General features: G+C 38.7%; 1 protein-coding gene across 1 annotated transcript in view; it reads left to right on the top strand.

The window, feature by feature from the left end:
- PLXDC2 (plexin domain containing 2) overlaps positions 1-15,832 on the top strand; it is a 318,579-nt gene that overhangs the window by 217,265 nt on the left and 85,482 nt on the right. The window contains exons 8-9 of the mRNA XM_019532329.1: positions 4,028-4,123; positions 4,967-5,048. Of these exons, the coding sequence (XP_019387874.1) occupies positions 4,028-4,123; positions 4,967-5,048 (178 nt within the window). The remainder of the gene's footprint in view (positions 1-4,027; positions 4,124-4,966; positions 5,049-15,832) is intronic.

Below are 15,832 nucleotides of genomic sequence, written 5' to 3'. Positions count from 1 at the left end.
GTTCATTTCACTGCTTATACAACTACAAGCGATGCATCGTGGTGCGCATCAGCTCACATGTGGATCAGACTTGATTAATCACATCTGCTTCGGTGTGCTGGATCTCCAGCACATCCAAGCATGAAAATATATGTGTATAAATGCCCATGTGACTAGATAGGGGTGTTTTTTCCTTATTTCCCAACTAGTGATTCTTGCTGATCTGATTCTCTAGGAATCCTCAGTTGAGGAAACCTTTTTATTTCATGAAGATAAATCTAGAAAATGTAAATGAGCGCTTTATCCATGTCTAAGCATGCATGTCAGGAAATATCATTTACTAAATGGTGCATTCTAGTTTGGAAATCCTATGCAAAAAAGATAATTTATATAACAGAAGAAATGCAATCAGATTTTACATCTGTCAGATATGTACATTAAAAACATTTCAGTACCAGTTACAGACCTGACCTTTTAGATATTTTGTAGATGCTTCTGCTGCTCTGTTATTACTGCAGTGTCTTTTGAACCCCTTATATTCTTTAGGTAATTTCTGGCAGTTTTCATTCATGTAATGTTTACATGTCATTATTTCATTTGAAACGACTGTGATAATACTATGGGGAAAATGTGCTATCTAGTATCTTAGACATCTATAATTTACAGATATGCTGCTTAATCCCTTGAAATAACTATTTCAATTGGCCTTCTGACACCACGTTATCTTTCTAGAGACTGGCAACAATGCTGAGAAATATAGTTACCTCAAGAGGTTAATTTTCTTTTCATCTCTTTAAGCTCATGTATCTGTAGTTTTGTATTCAAAGACAACACATTGCTATTTTTGAGAGTAACCCTTATAAATCAAATAACCATTTGGACCATGTTGTAATGAAACAAGTGAAATGAAGTAGGAACTATTATTGAAGACTGATAAATTTGAGGGGGGGGGTTCAACTTAATATTAGAACAGATAACAAAGATGAAAAGAAAAGTAAAATGTTTCAGTAAACATGTTCATGGAAATACATGTAGAATTTTTCTAATGTATACAAGTACTCAAAAGCTAGGATTTCTTATACTAAGCACTGCCATAGAACATTACATTTTGTGGGTATAAATTGCACCTGTAAACGGAAAGGTCAAGCCTTGCTCCGCCTGCAAAATTACTCCTAAATGGAATGTCTTCTTACCCTGATTAGAAATCAACTAGCATAACATTATCAAATAAAATATTAGTAATTTTTAATAATTATCTACATGTGGCCAAATCTATTTCATTGGAACTTTGGAAAACTGTGAATGCTAATGTTTTATAAGTCCCTCTGGGCATTTAACAGGGTGGACTTGGAATTATTAAAATTATGGTGAATGAATCTGAACTGTTAACCTTTAATAATGAGAGATTGAAGCAGGGTTCATTTAAAGTGCCAATGCCATCATTTGTATGTATGTATTCCTTTGCATATTTTTGGACAGAAGGATCAAGATTTCTTTGGAAAAAAATTAAACCCTCCAGCTTTGGCTGGAGTTCATTTCCAACACATTTCCTGATTACTTTGATTTGGCAGGTGCTTCTGTTGAACTAATCATTCTGGGAGAATAAATCTTCCACTGTTGGCAGGAGATCTACTCAACCCCTGCCCAAATTAGCTTCATCTTGGCAGGTATTCTAGTCCAGTGCATTTGGAAGTCTGGACAGGTATCACGTTTTCCAGGGTAGATGTCTTGCTTAACCAAGATCTGCCTTATCTCTAATCAAAATGGCTCTGTGGTAATATGCAACTATAATATATAATTTACATATTAGAATATGTATAATATGTGTACGACATTAGAATGTATAAATGTACCAATCTAAAAGTCATTAGTGCATGAAAGATAAAATAATAAAATAGAAGTTGGTCTCAACTAAACAACTAGTTGAGTTAATTAGCATTTTTAAACCTAACAGGGAATTAAATAAAAGTAGCATTGTCTGCTGCCTATGTATGCTTAAAAGTTTCTGCACTGAGGGAGAACAGAGAAGCTGTGTGGTGCAGTCACTTTACAAGGAGTCTTGTCAGTAGAGGGCAGAATATCACATGATCTCTCTATACAGCCCCATCTTGGAGCTTGCTTTGCTGCTTTCAGCAGGCATCAACAGATTGCTGTTGACTGCCTGCACTTGGTACTGATAGTAGCACACACACTTGTCCTTTTGAGGGCTAGCCATACCACTTATCCCAGCAGATTTATTCCATCCAGGCCAATATAGGCTCTCCAGAATAAAAAACAGGTGTCTCTTCTAATACACTCTGGTACATCAGGTAGAAATTAGTATTTATTGATAAATTACATTTATTTCGAATCATGGAAAATTAGGGTTGGAAGGGACCTCAGGAGTCATCTAGTCCAACCCCCTGCTCAAGGCAGGACCACCCTCAACTATGTCATCCTAACCAAGGCTTTGTATGTATGTCTCCAAGGATGGAGATTCCACAAACTCTCTGGGTAACCTGTGTCAGTGCTTTCTTTACTAATCATCGTGATAGAGTTTTCCTAATATCTAAACTAAAGTTCCCTTGCTTGAGGCCATTGCCCCTTGCTCTGTCATCTGTCACCACTGAGACCAGTCTAATTTCATCTTCTTTGTAATCACCCTTCAGGTAGTTGAAGGCTGCTATTAAGTCCCACCTCGGCCTTCTCTTCTCCAGACTAAATAGTCCAGTTCTGTCAGCCTGTCTTTGTTTCTTTTAATGTAATTTTTTTTTCTCTGTATCTAAAAGAAAGTCCTGCAACATCCTGTGCAGAAGTGATGAAAAAAAACTGCTGTATAACTGTGCAGCAGCTAGGGAATCAAACAATATTCCCTAGATTCCCTTTAAGGATTGACAACAAAAACATGTCCCTCTGATCAGTGAGAGTGATGTCCCATCATACAATGCAGAATGAGTAACACAAACTGTGGAGGAACCTGCTTAAGTTTGTAACTATCCCTATTACTTTTCTTCTTTTTTTCATCAGCTCAGAAAATCAAATAGACCGAGAAAATCTTTCATCCTTTGCAATCACTCATTTCTCTTCTGGCTTGATCCTTGGAAGTCAAGAAAGGTGCTCGCATTGATTTCAGTGGAAATTTGATCAGCCTTCTGGAAAGGAAATCATCTTGACTTCAAGGCACTTGGAAACAGCCATTATTATTTCAGACCAGGAGTATACTTGAAACCTCTAATTGACAAATGTTCTGGCCTGCCAATGTGTCTTGAAGCCATGCACTTAATATCTAGAATATTAAGTTCGACCAGAATAAATAATAGGCTATTCAATAGGAAATCAACAATTAATAGTATTTTTCATGTTTCACTTCTGCTTTGGGGTTACCATCATCTAGTGTTTTCAGTCTGTCAAAACAGAACATGTATGGCTTTACAGTGAATTTTCTACCTTGAAAAGCTTATGTAGAACCAACCTGTATAAAAATTATACAATCAGCTGCCTTTGGAAAACTATTTGTCTTGGCCCCCTTTACATTTTTATTATTTTCTGATATTAAAAAATATATATTTTAATGCAGTGCAAATACCTCAGTATTAATATGTGAGCTAGCCCCCAGCTAACAACATAAATCAAGTGATGAAACCATTTTTGTTTGATGAAATCATTCCTGATACACATGCCTGTTTTGGCAACAAATGAGGTTCCAGGGAGTTCTAGAAACCATTAAGCTTGAGAAATATCTGAATTACACTGTAAATATCCTTGCGCATAAGCTATAGAAATTCTGCTTAAACAAGTTAATGAGATATGTGAGAACTCAGTCAGCATTTTCAAAGTCTTTATTAGTGAAAAACTCCTGAGCTGTCAGCTCTGATGGTGTTCCAAATGAATCTCTCCTTTTCTACAGCATTTTTTAAGCTAAATTTTCATCCTGGGGAAAAATTGTATGTGTGTTAATACACACACCATTAATTTACAGTAATCAATTATTAAGCATACTGTTTTCTCACAGAGTACATCTTGCAAAAAAATAAGTGAAAATGCAGGTTTGTTTTTTCCTCCCTGGCAGATGTCCGTAGAAGAACAATTTATGAATATCACAGGGTTGAGCTACAGATGTCAAAGATTACCAATCTGTCAGCTGTTGAGATGATACCTCTACCCAGTAAGTAAAATTAAATATAAACAGATGCCAGGTTTGAAAAATGTAGCATTCTTAATATTTCCCTATAATCTGAGTTTGAAAAACTTCCTTACAGATGAATTGGAGACCACATGTTCTCTTGTATCTGAAATGAGTCTGCAGGTCAGGGTCCTGCAATTTTCAGTAGATCATGAATGATAGCTGTATAGCATTGTTTCCCAAAATCATCATGTCTCTTGTAAGTTTTTATTCATGAAAAAGAAGTAATTTTCATGCTCGAGAGTCAAACACAGAAACTTGTATATGTAGCACATCCCATCTCAAAGGAACATCTACAAAAACATCTTGCAATTCATCAACCTTCTTTGTCCAGTGTTAAACAACATTGTTCAGAAATCTTAGAATTTAAATTGTGAGCTCTAGTACTGTGAGAAATTGAAATGGCTTGCATCCTTTCTCTAATCGAATTACACTACTTGTATGCTTTCCTGTCAGTCTTACTGTCTACATATTATCTAAATGTGAGTCTACCAGGAATGTTAGACCAGAAAGAGAAAACATTTAAGGAAAGCCTTAATACATAACAGTATGCTAAAAATTTTGTAGCTATACCGAAAAGAGGTTTGTGGAAATGGGATTAAATTTACAAATGCAATACAAATTAAATCCTAAAGGTCAAATGTATTTTCTGTGCTTGCATTTGTATAGTATGAATTGGTAGTCTGTCTTTAATGGGTAACGCTAATAATCTCTGAGCCTTAAATATGCTTTTGGAAAGGATTTATTTTTGATTTGTAAATGTAGTAAGAATTGTTTATAAGATTAATGTGTGTATTGATTTTTATATATTTATCTGTCTCCCAGCCTGTCTGCAGTTTAACAGCTGTGGTCCATGTGTCACTGCCCAGATTGGCTTCAATTGCAGCTGGTGTAATAAACTCCAAAGGTAAGCCATAAGTTTTGAGCAAAGCAGTGTTCAAATTTCATCCAAATAATGTTTGACCTCATATGATGCAGTGCACAGGAGGGGTTTTTATTAGCAAATCTTATTTGCAGAAGAAAATCCAGGGGAATATTTTTGGCATTTTAATTCATGGAATCTGAAGCGTGGGCTTACAATGGAGTTCAGTGGCTCCAATCATCAGCTACACATCAGTATCGCATTTAAGTTAATAAAAGAACGCTAGGAAAGCAGGGTCAAAACTAACTGTTTTTAATGAGGTACAGTTAAAGCCATTATTTCCATAACCTTGGCTACATTTTTAATTTGTTTGGTTTAAATTGTAGAAAAAATGATTTTTTTTTTCTCTTTCAAAAGTTTCTCCTATTGTCACACTTGACTTCATCAACATGCATTTCCCTCCGTACAGACACTAAGTAGAAATAAATTTAGCTATAAACACCTACTTGGTCCCTAAACAGGAGTGAGACTGACATAATGGGGAGATAAAATAAGGAAGTCTTTGAACCTCCAATCATTTAGTGAGTATTTTGATTCTCCTCTACCCTCTAGTTGTTACATTAACTCTGACAGTCAAGTTAGCTGCAAGAACAATTTGAAAGTTATGGAATAGCTGGAGTGTAAAGAACAAAATAATAAGTTTGCAATCTTGGCTTCTGAAAAGTTCTTCAGTTACTGACCTTGAGGGCCTGAATGTACTTAACAACAATTTGGTTATGTAAAATACAGAATAGTTACGAATATTTATTATTCTTGTTCTGTTTTTCAAGCCTGGAAATTGGTTTCAGGAATGTTATCTATAAAGCTGATGAATAATGAAAACAGAAATGGTTATTAGCATTATAAAACTTTGCTGTAATAACAGGTGATGAAAAACTGACAAATAGTTGCCAAAGGTGGTATGGAATTAAATAGTTGTGATTATTTATATTTGCATTTTCTTGAGCTTTGGAGATTTGCAGCAACGCTTATTGCTCTTGGTTAATTTTGCATGAAAGCTCTTGTGATATTGATGTCTAAATTATATTGTGCATCAGGAAGGAAGGCAGAGAGAATAAAAAGAGGTACACCTGTAGTAGGCTGTTTCAGGGAGAGCCTAGCTGGTGAGAAGACTGCAGGCTTTTCCATGTTGCTTGGCTTCACATTTAGGAACATTTGGGGGAAATATGCAAAATGCTAAACTCTGTTGCTTCAAAGACAGTGCACATGGGAATCAGATAGGGTGAGTGCAAGTTAGCCAGGTCATTGCAAGTAGAAAATAGTCCTAAAATAATTACTGCATTCTCTCCCTTTGTATTTTGGTGAGTACCAAATACTTCAACATATTTAGGTTTCCAGAGACTTTGTATACAGTCCTAGTTGGGTAGAAATTGCGTATCAGATCCTCAGCTGGGTTAGTCAGAATCACTCCACTAAAACTCGTGAAATGGAGCTTCCCTGATAGCTCCATTAAATACCTCAATGGAGCTCTGTTGATTTATACCAGATGATCTGCTTCAATTTTTAATGTGATTGATTTACTCTAATTAATTTGGTTTGGATTTTATTAATTTCTCATTAGTCTTGTGAACTTGCATTATTTTTATTGCTGATGTTGGATAGAGTTTTCTTCCCATATGTGATACAATAGTTTAACCACAAGAAAGGGAAAAAATACCATCCTACTGGCATAAGAAATTCATAATTTTTCCTTCCTTAGCCCAGTTTTATTGATCATTTAAGTCCTAAACCTGGGCTTCAGTGTCACTTAAGAGATGCACAGGGCTATTTGCAAGAGGGTTACCTTTATTTTAAAGAGTCCTCTTTCTGACTGAAAGAACAAGAGAAGTGCATTCTGTTCAGTCCTGTAGGTCTTTCTGTTTAACAGGAAATTAAAATGGGCCACTGTTAAACTTATTACTCCATTTGAGTCACATGCTCTAGGTACAGACATTCAGAAAGCCCAAGGTAGAATCCATCTAAGTGATGCAGTTTTCTATAAGCAGCATACTTTAGGTCGGTAGTGAACAGAACACACATTTGCTGGGGGAAAAGTGGAGCAAATCATAGGCTGGGCTCTGCCATTTCTAAACCAATTTATGTGGCTGCTGACAGATTTAGGAAAAAAAAACAAAAAACAGTTATTTACTAGAAGTGTCATCACATTAGTGTGACCTAGCTTTCCCAACATCTGTATAGACTGCGCGCTTCAGCAGGACTTTTTGGTCCTTTTATCTAATAGCTGATTCCTCTAACCTAGGATTAGAGTATCAAAAGTGGTACTTAAATAAGCACTGGAGATGAGCTAACATCAAACCTCATCATTTTGTAACAAAATTCTTTGTGTGCCCAGAGTTAGATTTCTGTACATGCCCAGAGCCATGTCAGCTGGAATTCAGCCCTAATCTCTCAAATATGATTGAGGCCAACGAACTAGATGCCCCCGGTGCCTGATTTAGTAGTCATTCTTAAAGTATGCCTAACACACACCAACATGGATCAGACAGTTTTTTTAAATGGTGAATGGTGAGATCTTATGTACTATTCTAAGGAAACCAGAAAATAGAAAACCCAGAGTAGGGTTTCAAACCCACACTTTCCACCTCCCACATAGGAAGTATTTCACTATGGAATGAAGAATGTGTTTAAGCATATGTCTGTTGCCTTAGTTCAGAATGAGGCTAATGACAAGAACATTTTGTTCCTAGAAGCACGGCACATATTTGTAAAGGGAAATCATTATTCTCTGTCATAATTCTTTTAGGCTTACAGGTAATACTGTCTAGGCAGTTCTGAATAGCTATGTATTTATAGATCTATACTATCAGGTAGTTCTGAGTAGCTACACAGAAAAAAGGCCCAGTGGTATGGAGCATACAAGGTATATGAATGGTAGCAGAAAAGTAATGCAGTACATTGCATTACGTGCTCTTATGCTTGATCTTTTCTCAGTTTGCAAAATCTTTTTTCCACCAACCTTAGATGCTTCATGTGCCATTCTGGCTCAGTACTATTCTTATGTTGCCTTGCCACACTTCAAAACTGTGAGAACTTCTTCACCACATTTTCCAGGGGATGTTTAGTTTAAAAGCAGGAGTGTCAAACATCCATTCTGTGGGTCAGATCCATCCCATGGAGCTGCTCTGGCAGGCCAGAAAATATGGACACGTGGTTAGCAGTGGCTGTGTCCTTCCATAGAATCAGGAGTCCTGGGGTCCTAGTAGACATGGGTGTCAGCAGCAGAAGGGCAAGCAAAGACTGTATGACACAGCTCGGTTACCCTGCAGCCACCTGGCCTGACCCTGCTTGTGCACTTCTGTCACAGCAAGCATTTGCCTTGCCTTGCCTTGCCTTGCCTTGCCTTGCTCCACAGCCCTGTGGTGGCTGCCACTGCATTGGCCAACATTGCTGGTGGAGCATAAGGTGAGTTTAACACTCTGGATTTAAAGTATGCCAGTCAGTATCACTCCATACCTTAATGAATTCATTCATTCATAAGCAAAGTGGATCCATTTTCAGAGTCAAGTTTTCCTTACTGAATGGAAGTTTAGTGTAGTACAAATAAACAATTCCCCACCACACACACAAATGAGATGCTTTTGGGAGATTCACTGCTTTGTTTTATTGCCCACTTCATTTTGTGCATCTTGACAGCATTAGACTCCTCAGAATCATGCACATTCCGTTTCAGCATATATTTTTTAAAATTAGCTTTGGAAAAGTGTTTCACTGCTATTTCTTGTATGATACAGAATTTCTCATTAGACTAGGGTAGGTGACTGTTCTTGTTAGAAATTGCTCAGAGTAGAACATTGTGTGTCCCCACTTTTTTTTACATGTTACTGCTTTTTATTGTAATTTCTGTAAAATAATATCTCTGCGGTGGAAGAGATGCCGTTTGGAAAATATCACATGAAGTATTAACCTGGACATTTTAAAAGTGCTAAGGAGTACGGTGAAAATTAATATTTATAGTTCATTTTGGACTGAGAACTCAAATGATCTTTTTTTTCTCAAGTAGTCTGTCCAAAGGAGGCTCTAAGAACACTAAAAGACAGAGCAACCATAATAATCAGCATAAGAACAACTGCAGTGAGTGCTGATTGTGAGCTGCAAAGTGGATAATAATTCCATAGCCTGTCTGAACTGACTGATTCATTAGAAATGGGATACCAGAAAACAGAATGCCATGCCCTGTGCTCAGAGCCCGTAATTAAGAGGTAATGAGGATTTAGAGTGATCCCTCAAATGTAGCATTGAAGTTGGTCATTAGAAAGACCTGCCATTAAGTCCATACTCACTCTTTTAGCTCTCTCATTCCGGAAGTGAGGAAGAAAGATATTCATTTGCCAGTGATCACAAAGCTTCAATGTCTATTACAACCAATCACCAGTGGTAAAGCAGAACAGCTGGGTGAAGCAGTTAGCTGCTATTTTAAAATAAGATTTCTTAGTGCAGTTAAGCATATAACACCAAACATCTTTTCAATATAAATTAACAATTCCATTCCCACAATCCGTTTCTCTTGTAGTTTTTAATATAACAGTTATCAAAAGCTGCCACTACTAAACACTGTTACTAAGTAACATAGTATTTTATGTTGGATACAATTAAAAAAATTGTATTGTGTAACTCATACAACAAAGTACGGTTGCTACAAATATAGCAATTTTATCTGAAGGTTTGATGTTCATGGGAGAGAAATCTATCCTAGCATAAGTGTTCTGGTATGTTTTAGTTATATTCCCTATGTGGGCCACTCTGTTGAAATAAAAATGACTTTATTCTGGCCTAGAGTACCATATACATGAAAGAGTTCTGGTATTCTGGTAAGCAAATTTTCTCCTGGTCAGCCAGGCAGCAGGGAGCGGGAGACTGCTCCCTGCCCCTGGGAGCTGCCTGCTGCCAGGGTGGGCTCAAACACTGGAACCCAGGCAGGGACAGTGTCCCCTTGCCTGAGCAGCAGGGAGCTCCCAGCCCCAGCTTCACAATCACAGAGCTGGGAGCGATCATCTCCCAGTCCCCACTGCAATCATGGAGCTCCCAACCCCAACTCTGCAGGCAGCTCCCAAGGGCAGGGAGCAATTTCCAAGACTCTGTCAGGAGACAGCTGTCTCCTGGTCCTGTGCTCCCTGCCATCTCCTAGGCTAGCACCCAGGGGGAGCCTAGAAGGGGCAGATTGCTGCCATGAGAAGCAGATCTGCTCCCGCTTCCCCACACATGTAGTGGCCTGCCCGGGGTGGGTTTACTCTGTAGTAAATTACTCCAGAGTAAATCCACCCTGGAGCATGTGGAGACGTGCCCAGTAAGTGGTACATTAGTAGTAAGAGAACTTCGTCCGAAAGGGGTGATCAGAGAAGTGAGAGGTGAAGAATAGTACTAGTCCTGTTTTTCGATGAAATTTACATCCGCCGTATAATAATTTATACTGAGCACTTATATTGCCTTTCATCCTTAAATCTTTGTATTTTCTACCAGAAAGACATCATGTTGATTATATACTTATTACAGGTTAGGAATTGGGAGTATCAGAACAGTTAACTTTATTTTACAAAAGTTTTGAAAAATAACTTTACTAACGTTGTGAGCCTCAGCTTTGTGTGCTCAGTCTGAGATTCCCAAAATCCAGTGAAGGACAACCCACAAAACCGTTGCCTAATTATGTGGACAAATTAGACATTAATGCTAAGTATTGTCAACTGACATTGATCTCAACAGAAGTTAAAGATGTCAAACACCTCAGCAAAAGCACTTCTTTAAATATTCCAAGGCCAGCCTCTAAACTTCATTTTTTGCAAGACCTAATAGAGATCCCCCTCTTCCTCTGCCCCCCTCCTCCACTTGCCCTTGGCACTGCTACATCTGCCATCTGTTTATATTTGCTGTGGTCTCCTTATTCAGTCTCATATATTTCCTGTTTAGCTGCCTTGCAAAAGCTTTGCCTTGGCAACATGCATGTGCTCTAATTTTCTTCTTAGCCTTAGGCAAGTATTATAGAAAAATAGGCAGATGTGTTACATGTTTTGGATAGTCTTCTTGTGTTCTGTTACTTTTTAAAAAATTATTTAGTATCTCTCCTGGCATAATTGGCAGGCCATTCTAATTTTGTTATAGTATAAATGTGATGATTTCACTGTATTCTTGTGACTATGCAGTCAGACAGCCAACCTACAGTAATTATGTATTTTATGTGCTGCCCTTCCCATGAAATACCAAGGGCAGGATATAATAAAGGGCAAAATAAGTTATACAGAACAAAATAAAAAATTAAAATAAGATGGTATAACAACAAAAACCACCCCCACACACACAAATTCAGAGAAAATCCACCTCCCCCCACCCATTCCTGTTATCCTGTCCTTCACCTATGAAATAATCCACCTCCTGCTCAACTTTGGCTACTCAGACCCATTCATTAGTGTCTTAAATTATTTTTTCTTCCCATAATTCCTCCCATCCTACCTGCTTTCTGTCCTCTGTCTTGCAACCAAGGGACTCCCCTTCCTCACTCTTAATACTCCCCCACCCCAAAATTGATATGCCTCCCTCTCTCACAGGAGGGCAGTGGCATCTTTCCGATATTTAAAGGAACCATCAAATGATCTAGTCTAACACCTGTATAACCCAAGCCACTGAATTTCATTTTGACTAAAACATATCTTACAGAGAAGCATGTAATTTAAATCTTCAGAATTAATTGCTAGGAACAGATGTTGCATTTGTCCCTGGATAAGTTGTCTGTGTTTATCCTAGAAAAGAAATATCCTGGAATTGGTGTGTACACACATCACCCTTCCAGGGTGATCAGGGTCTAGTGAGTGACTAGATGCAGTGTCACTTTTCTGCTATTGATTGAATGATGTAATCCCAAAATATCTGTTCAGATGCACTTGGCAGTGTCCCAGAATGAACTGTTAATGCTTCTTCTCTCATGATCCTTTTTAGGATATTTCTCCAAATAAGGGACATGGGTATCTAAATGACTGCATTTTGTCCTAGGATAACACTGCACTTTGTCCTTGGGACAAATGTGATGTTTGTTTGTAACCCAAGAGATGGAGAATTCATCCCAAATTTAAGAGACAACACTATTTTAACAATGTATGAGAGTGAAAGCTGTTCATTAAGAGTGCAAAATGACCCACAAAGTGTTCCACTTTTTTGGTATTTAGGGGTGTAAAGCTGTGCAGAAACAGAAGCCCTTAGTGTTTGCACAGGTATGGTGGCATGTACCTTAACATAGACTGCTTCAAATTAGCTCTGATTTCCCAGTCTGTGGGAATGGGTAGAATTAAGTAGCATCACAGCTGTTTATATTACCTTTTTGTGCTTAACCAATGTTTCTAAAAATGTCTTGATACACTCTACACCTGTACAGCCTGAGTGTCAGAGATGTCATTTTTGAGGAAGTTTTGAGAGGTTCCCCCCCTCATGGAACTTTGCCATTAAATTATCTGTTCAGTTTCTACAGCTTGTTCACACTAATGAAATAATGAGTTCCCCTGAAAATAATTAACTTTAATTGCCCAGGAAAGAAGTTGTGTTTGTTAAGTTTAAAAACGGTAAGCACCAAATTAGTATGGAAAATATAAAGCTCAAAAGACCAAGGAATAAGAAATAGCTGTGTTAAAAAAAAATCAGTATAGATTTATATTCAAATATTGTCTGTGGTGTCATTTGTAATGGATTTTAAGTAAGCCTCAGATGTCAGCAGTGGAAAGGAACTATTGAATTTTAGTGGTCTTAAAAATAATTTGGCCACACAGGTCTCAAGTTCCTTATCCACCCTAAAATCAGATTCTACCTACCTTAATTACTGATGCACTTCCCTTTCAACTATAGAGTCAGAGCACCTCATGAACCTCACAGTCCTAATGTGATCCTACCCCCTGTGAACAGTCAAGTACTATATTGTTCCCACTTTAGAGACTGGGAAGTAAAGTGCTGAGGAACTACGGGCTAGGTCTGGACAAGAACTCATACACTTAATTTTCACTTTGGCATTTAAATTCAAAATAGATACCCTCAAAACCCACATTCAGAGACTGCCTTATGTAGTAGGCACTTGGGCTGGGGACAGACATTACACATAAACTGGCTTAAATGATCAGAAACTGGTTCAGACCTGTAACAGAACAGGTGTTCAGTGCACATGCACCAGTTTGAAAATGTTTGAAACCAGTTTGAGATAAACTTGATTGATCCAACTAAACTGATTTGGGTCAAACTGGTTTATGCAATGTCTGTCCCATACCCCATCCTGGCTTAACTTAAATCAGAGTCCCCCAGCATCCCAGAAGCTTTGCAGCCCTGGGCGGATTGCTCTGCTTCAGAGAGCTGGGCTGGCCCCTCCCCTCTGCTGCCTGGCTGCAGCTCCAGCAGAGATGGCAGACACAGTGGTGTCTGCCTGGCTTTCCCATGCTGCCTCCCCTCTCCCACATGGATCGTAGCCAACACATGGTAAGCTAGCTAGTGCTGAGAGGTGTCTATGTAAGGCAGACAAGACAAAGGCAGACAAGATGGTGTCCGTTTAGAGCTTTTTGAAGCTGAAACAAAAGCTTGAACTAATGAGAGAGGCTTTTGTTTTCTTGATGGGCTGATAAACACTGTGTTAGTCCCTGTGTAACACCCTGCTATGTAAGTAAATGCTGTGTAACTCCCTGCTGGCTCCCTTGCAGGTCAAGAGCAGTGAGAGGGAAGGGAGGAAACCCCTCCCTGATCAGACATAATCAGAGCCTCCTGCCGGGGCCTGGCCACACTTCACCTCAGCTCAGCACTATGTAAGGGAAGGAAGGGATGCTCTAGCACCCTCCAGCTTTTAGCCTGAGCCACTGCAGGCATGTGCCTGAATTTCTTCAGTCCAGAAGGGATGTCTGTCAGTTACAAACTGGTTCAGCCTAGCCAGGTTAGACTAACCTGAAGAGACAGAATCAACTCAAGCTCAGGCTTTTTGAATGTCTGTCCCTAGTCTTAATGTCTGTAGGTGTCTAAATTTCCATCTGTAACGTTCCCTAGGTGCCAAAAAATCTGCTTTAAGCATACGTATATCTGTCTCCGCAGCCAGATGTCCATAACCCATCCGGATCCACAAGCTAGGGATTCCTCTTCCTATCTTTCAGAGATCTACCAGGCCCTGAAAAAGAAGTTGCCCCATCTTCTCTTTAAATTAGCAGGCTATTTAGGCTGTTGGAGACCTGGGTTCAATTACCTTGTATTCCTGCAAGGATTTGAGCCTGAACCTCCCATTTCTTAGGAGAGTGCCCTGCCTACCACAGTGTAGTGTAAGATATTCCCAAATGTGGAAAAGGAACATTCTAATTTCCTCCTCTTAAAAATCTTTCAGTTCACATGGAATGACATTCAATAATCCAGAGAGAGAGAGAGAGAAAGATTCTTTGGTGTAATGACTGGGGCACTCACTTGAGAGGGTAGAGAACTAGGTTCCAGTTTCTGATCCAAGGAACTTTATATAAAATATCCCACTTGCCTTTTTTTTATACTTGATATACCAGAAGAGGATTCAGGGTTGTGGTTTCTGAATGGAGGAAGGGAGCAGGTGCCCAAATCTAGGATTTGGAAAGGGGTGGGGGTGCGGGACCAACCACCCATGCTGCATGATTCTCTTGTAGAGCAAGAAACTGAACCTGGGAGTATTGAACCTGGGTCTCAGAACTCCCAAATTAGCACCTAAGCCTTCAGATCTTCTTTCAGTAGAGTCTGGTGTGTCCACAAAGAATGTTAAATTTAAGCCATTGGGTCGCAGTTTAGGAAAGCACCAGTTTTCATTTTGGGTGCTTAACTAGTCACTTAATATTAAGCATTTCTTTAATATTAAGGACATGCTTAATTGTTTCTGGAGTTTGAATGAACTTAAGCATGTGCCTCAAGTGCTTTTATAAATCTGGGCCATAGAGATAAGAAACGATGAAACAAATTATGCAGTTTTGGCTAGAATGCTCTCTCATTTAATCATGCATATCAGTAATGGCACAGTTATGTACGCAGTAAAGTTGTTGTTATGTTTTATGTAAGACATTCAGTTGCCAAGTTAAAAGTGGGAAAGGTTTCTGATAAGGGCAGTAGTGATTTCACTGAAGTTCTGATGTTTTCAAGTTTTCTTCCTTGCAATCATTGCATCTCCCTAAACCATTAATGAAAAAATGCATTATTTTGTGATAGAGACATTGTGAAAATAGGGAAAACCATGTTTTGGAACTTGCTGATCACAGGAAAAGGTATTTAACCTCAAATGCTGTTTGATATTTTTGTGGAGTTCCCCATACAATATCTCCAGGTCTATACAGAAAACAGTTCTTTATTCTTCTATATCTAGACCTTCTTGTTTGTTTGATCTTCTTTTCAATAGGCATTTGAAAGAGAGATTCATGGCAACAGCAGCATAAACCATGGCAGTCACAGGGATTAATGCAGCCATTGCTCACCCCCATTCCCCTCTCCTCCCCCACTGCTGGCCCCTAGCCCCAATGGGACTCTGTGGTCCAGATTTTGACAGCAGGCCCCATGGCCGTATGCCCTACCCCATGAAGTAGAAGACCTAAAATACATTTAGTCTAAAGTTTCTCAGCTTCAGAGCAGTGGGGTTCCCTTTCAGTAGGTAAAACAATGGCAAAAAATATCACTGGTCTTAAGACAGAATTTAGCAAATTCATGAAAAGGATAACATGAAGTGGCAGATAACTCAGAAAGGCCAATCCTATGTCTTCATATTACTAACTATTCCTATGAACATGGCTCTCTTTTAATCACTTACATTTGGGTAACTTGTTGGG

Source organism: Crocodylus porosus, unplaced genomic scaffold (genome assembly GCF_001723895.1).
Source record: "Crocodylus porosus isolate Cpor-Errol unplaced genomic scaffold, CroPor_comp1, whole genome shotgun sequence".
Taxonomy (NCBI): Eukaryota; Metazoa; Chordata; order Crocodylia; family Crocodylidae; genus Crocodylus; species Crocodylus porosus.
Note: the sequence above shows the minus strand (reverse complement) of the source record. Positions and strands in the feature narration are given on the sequence as shown.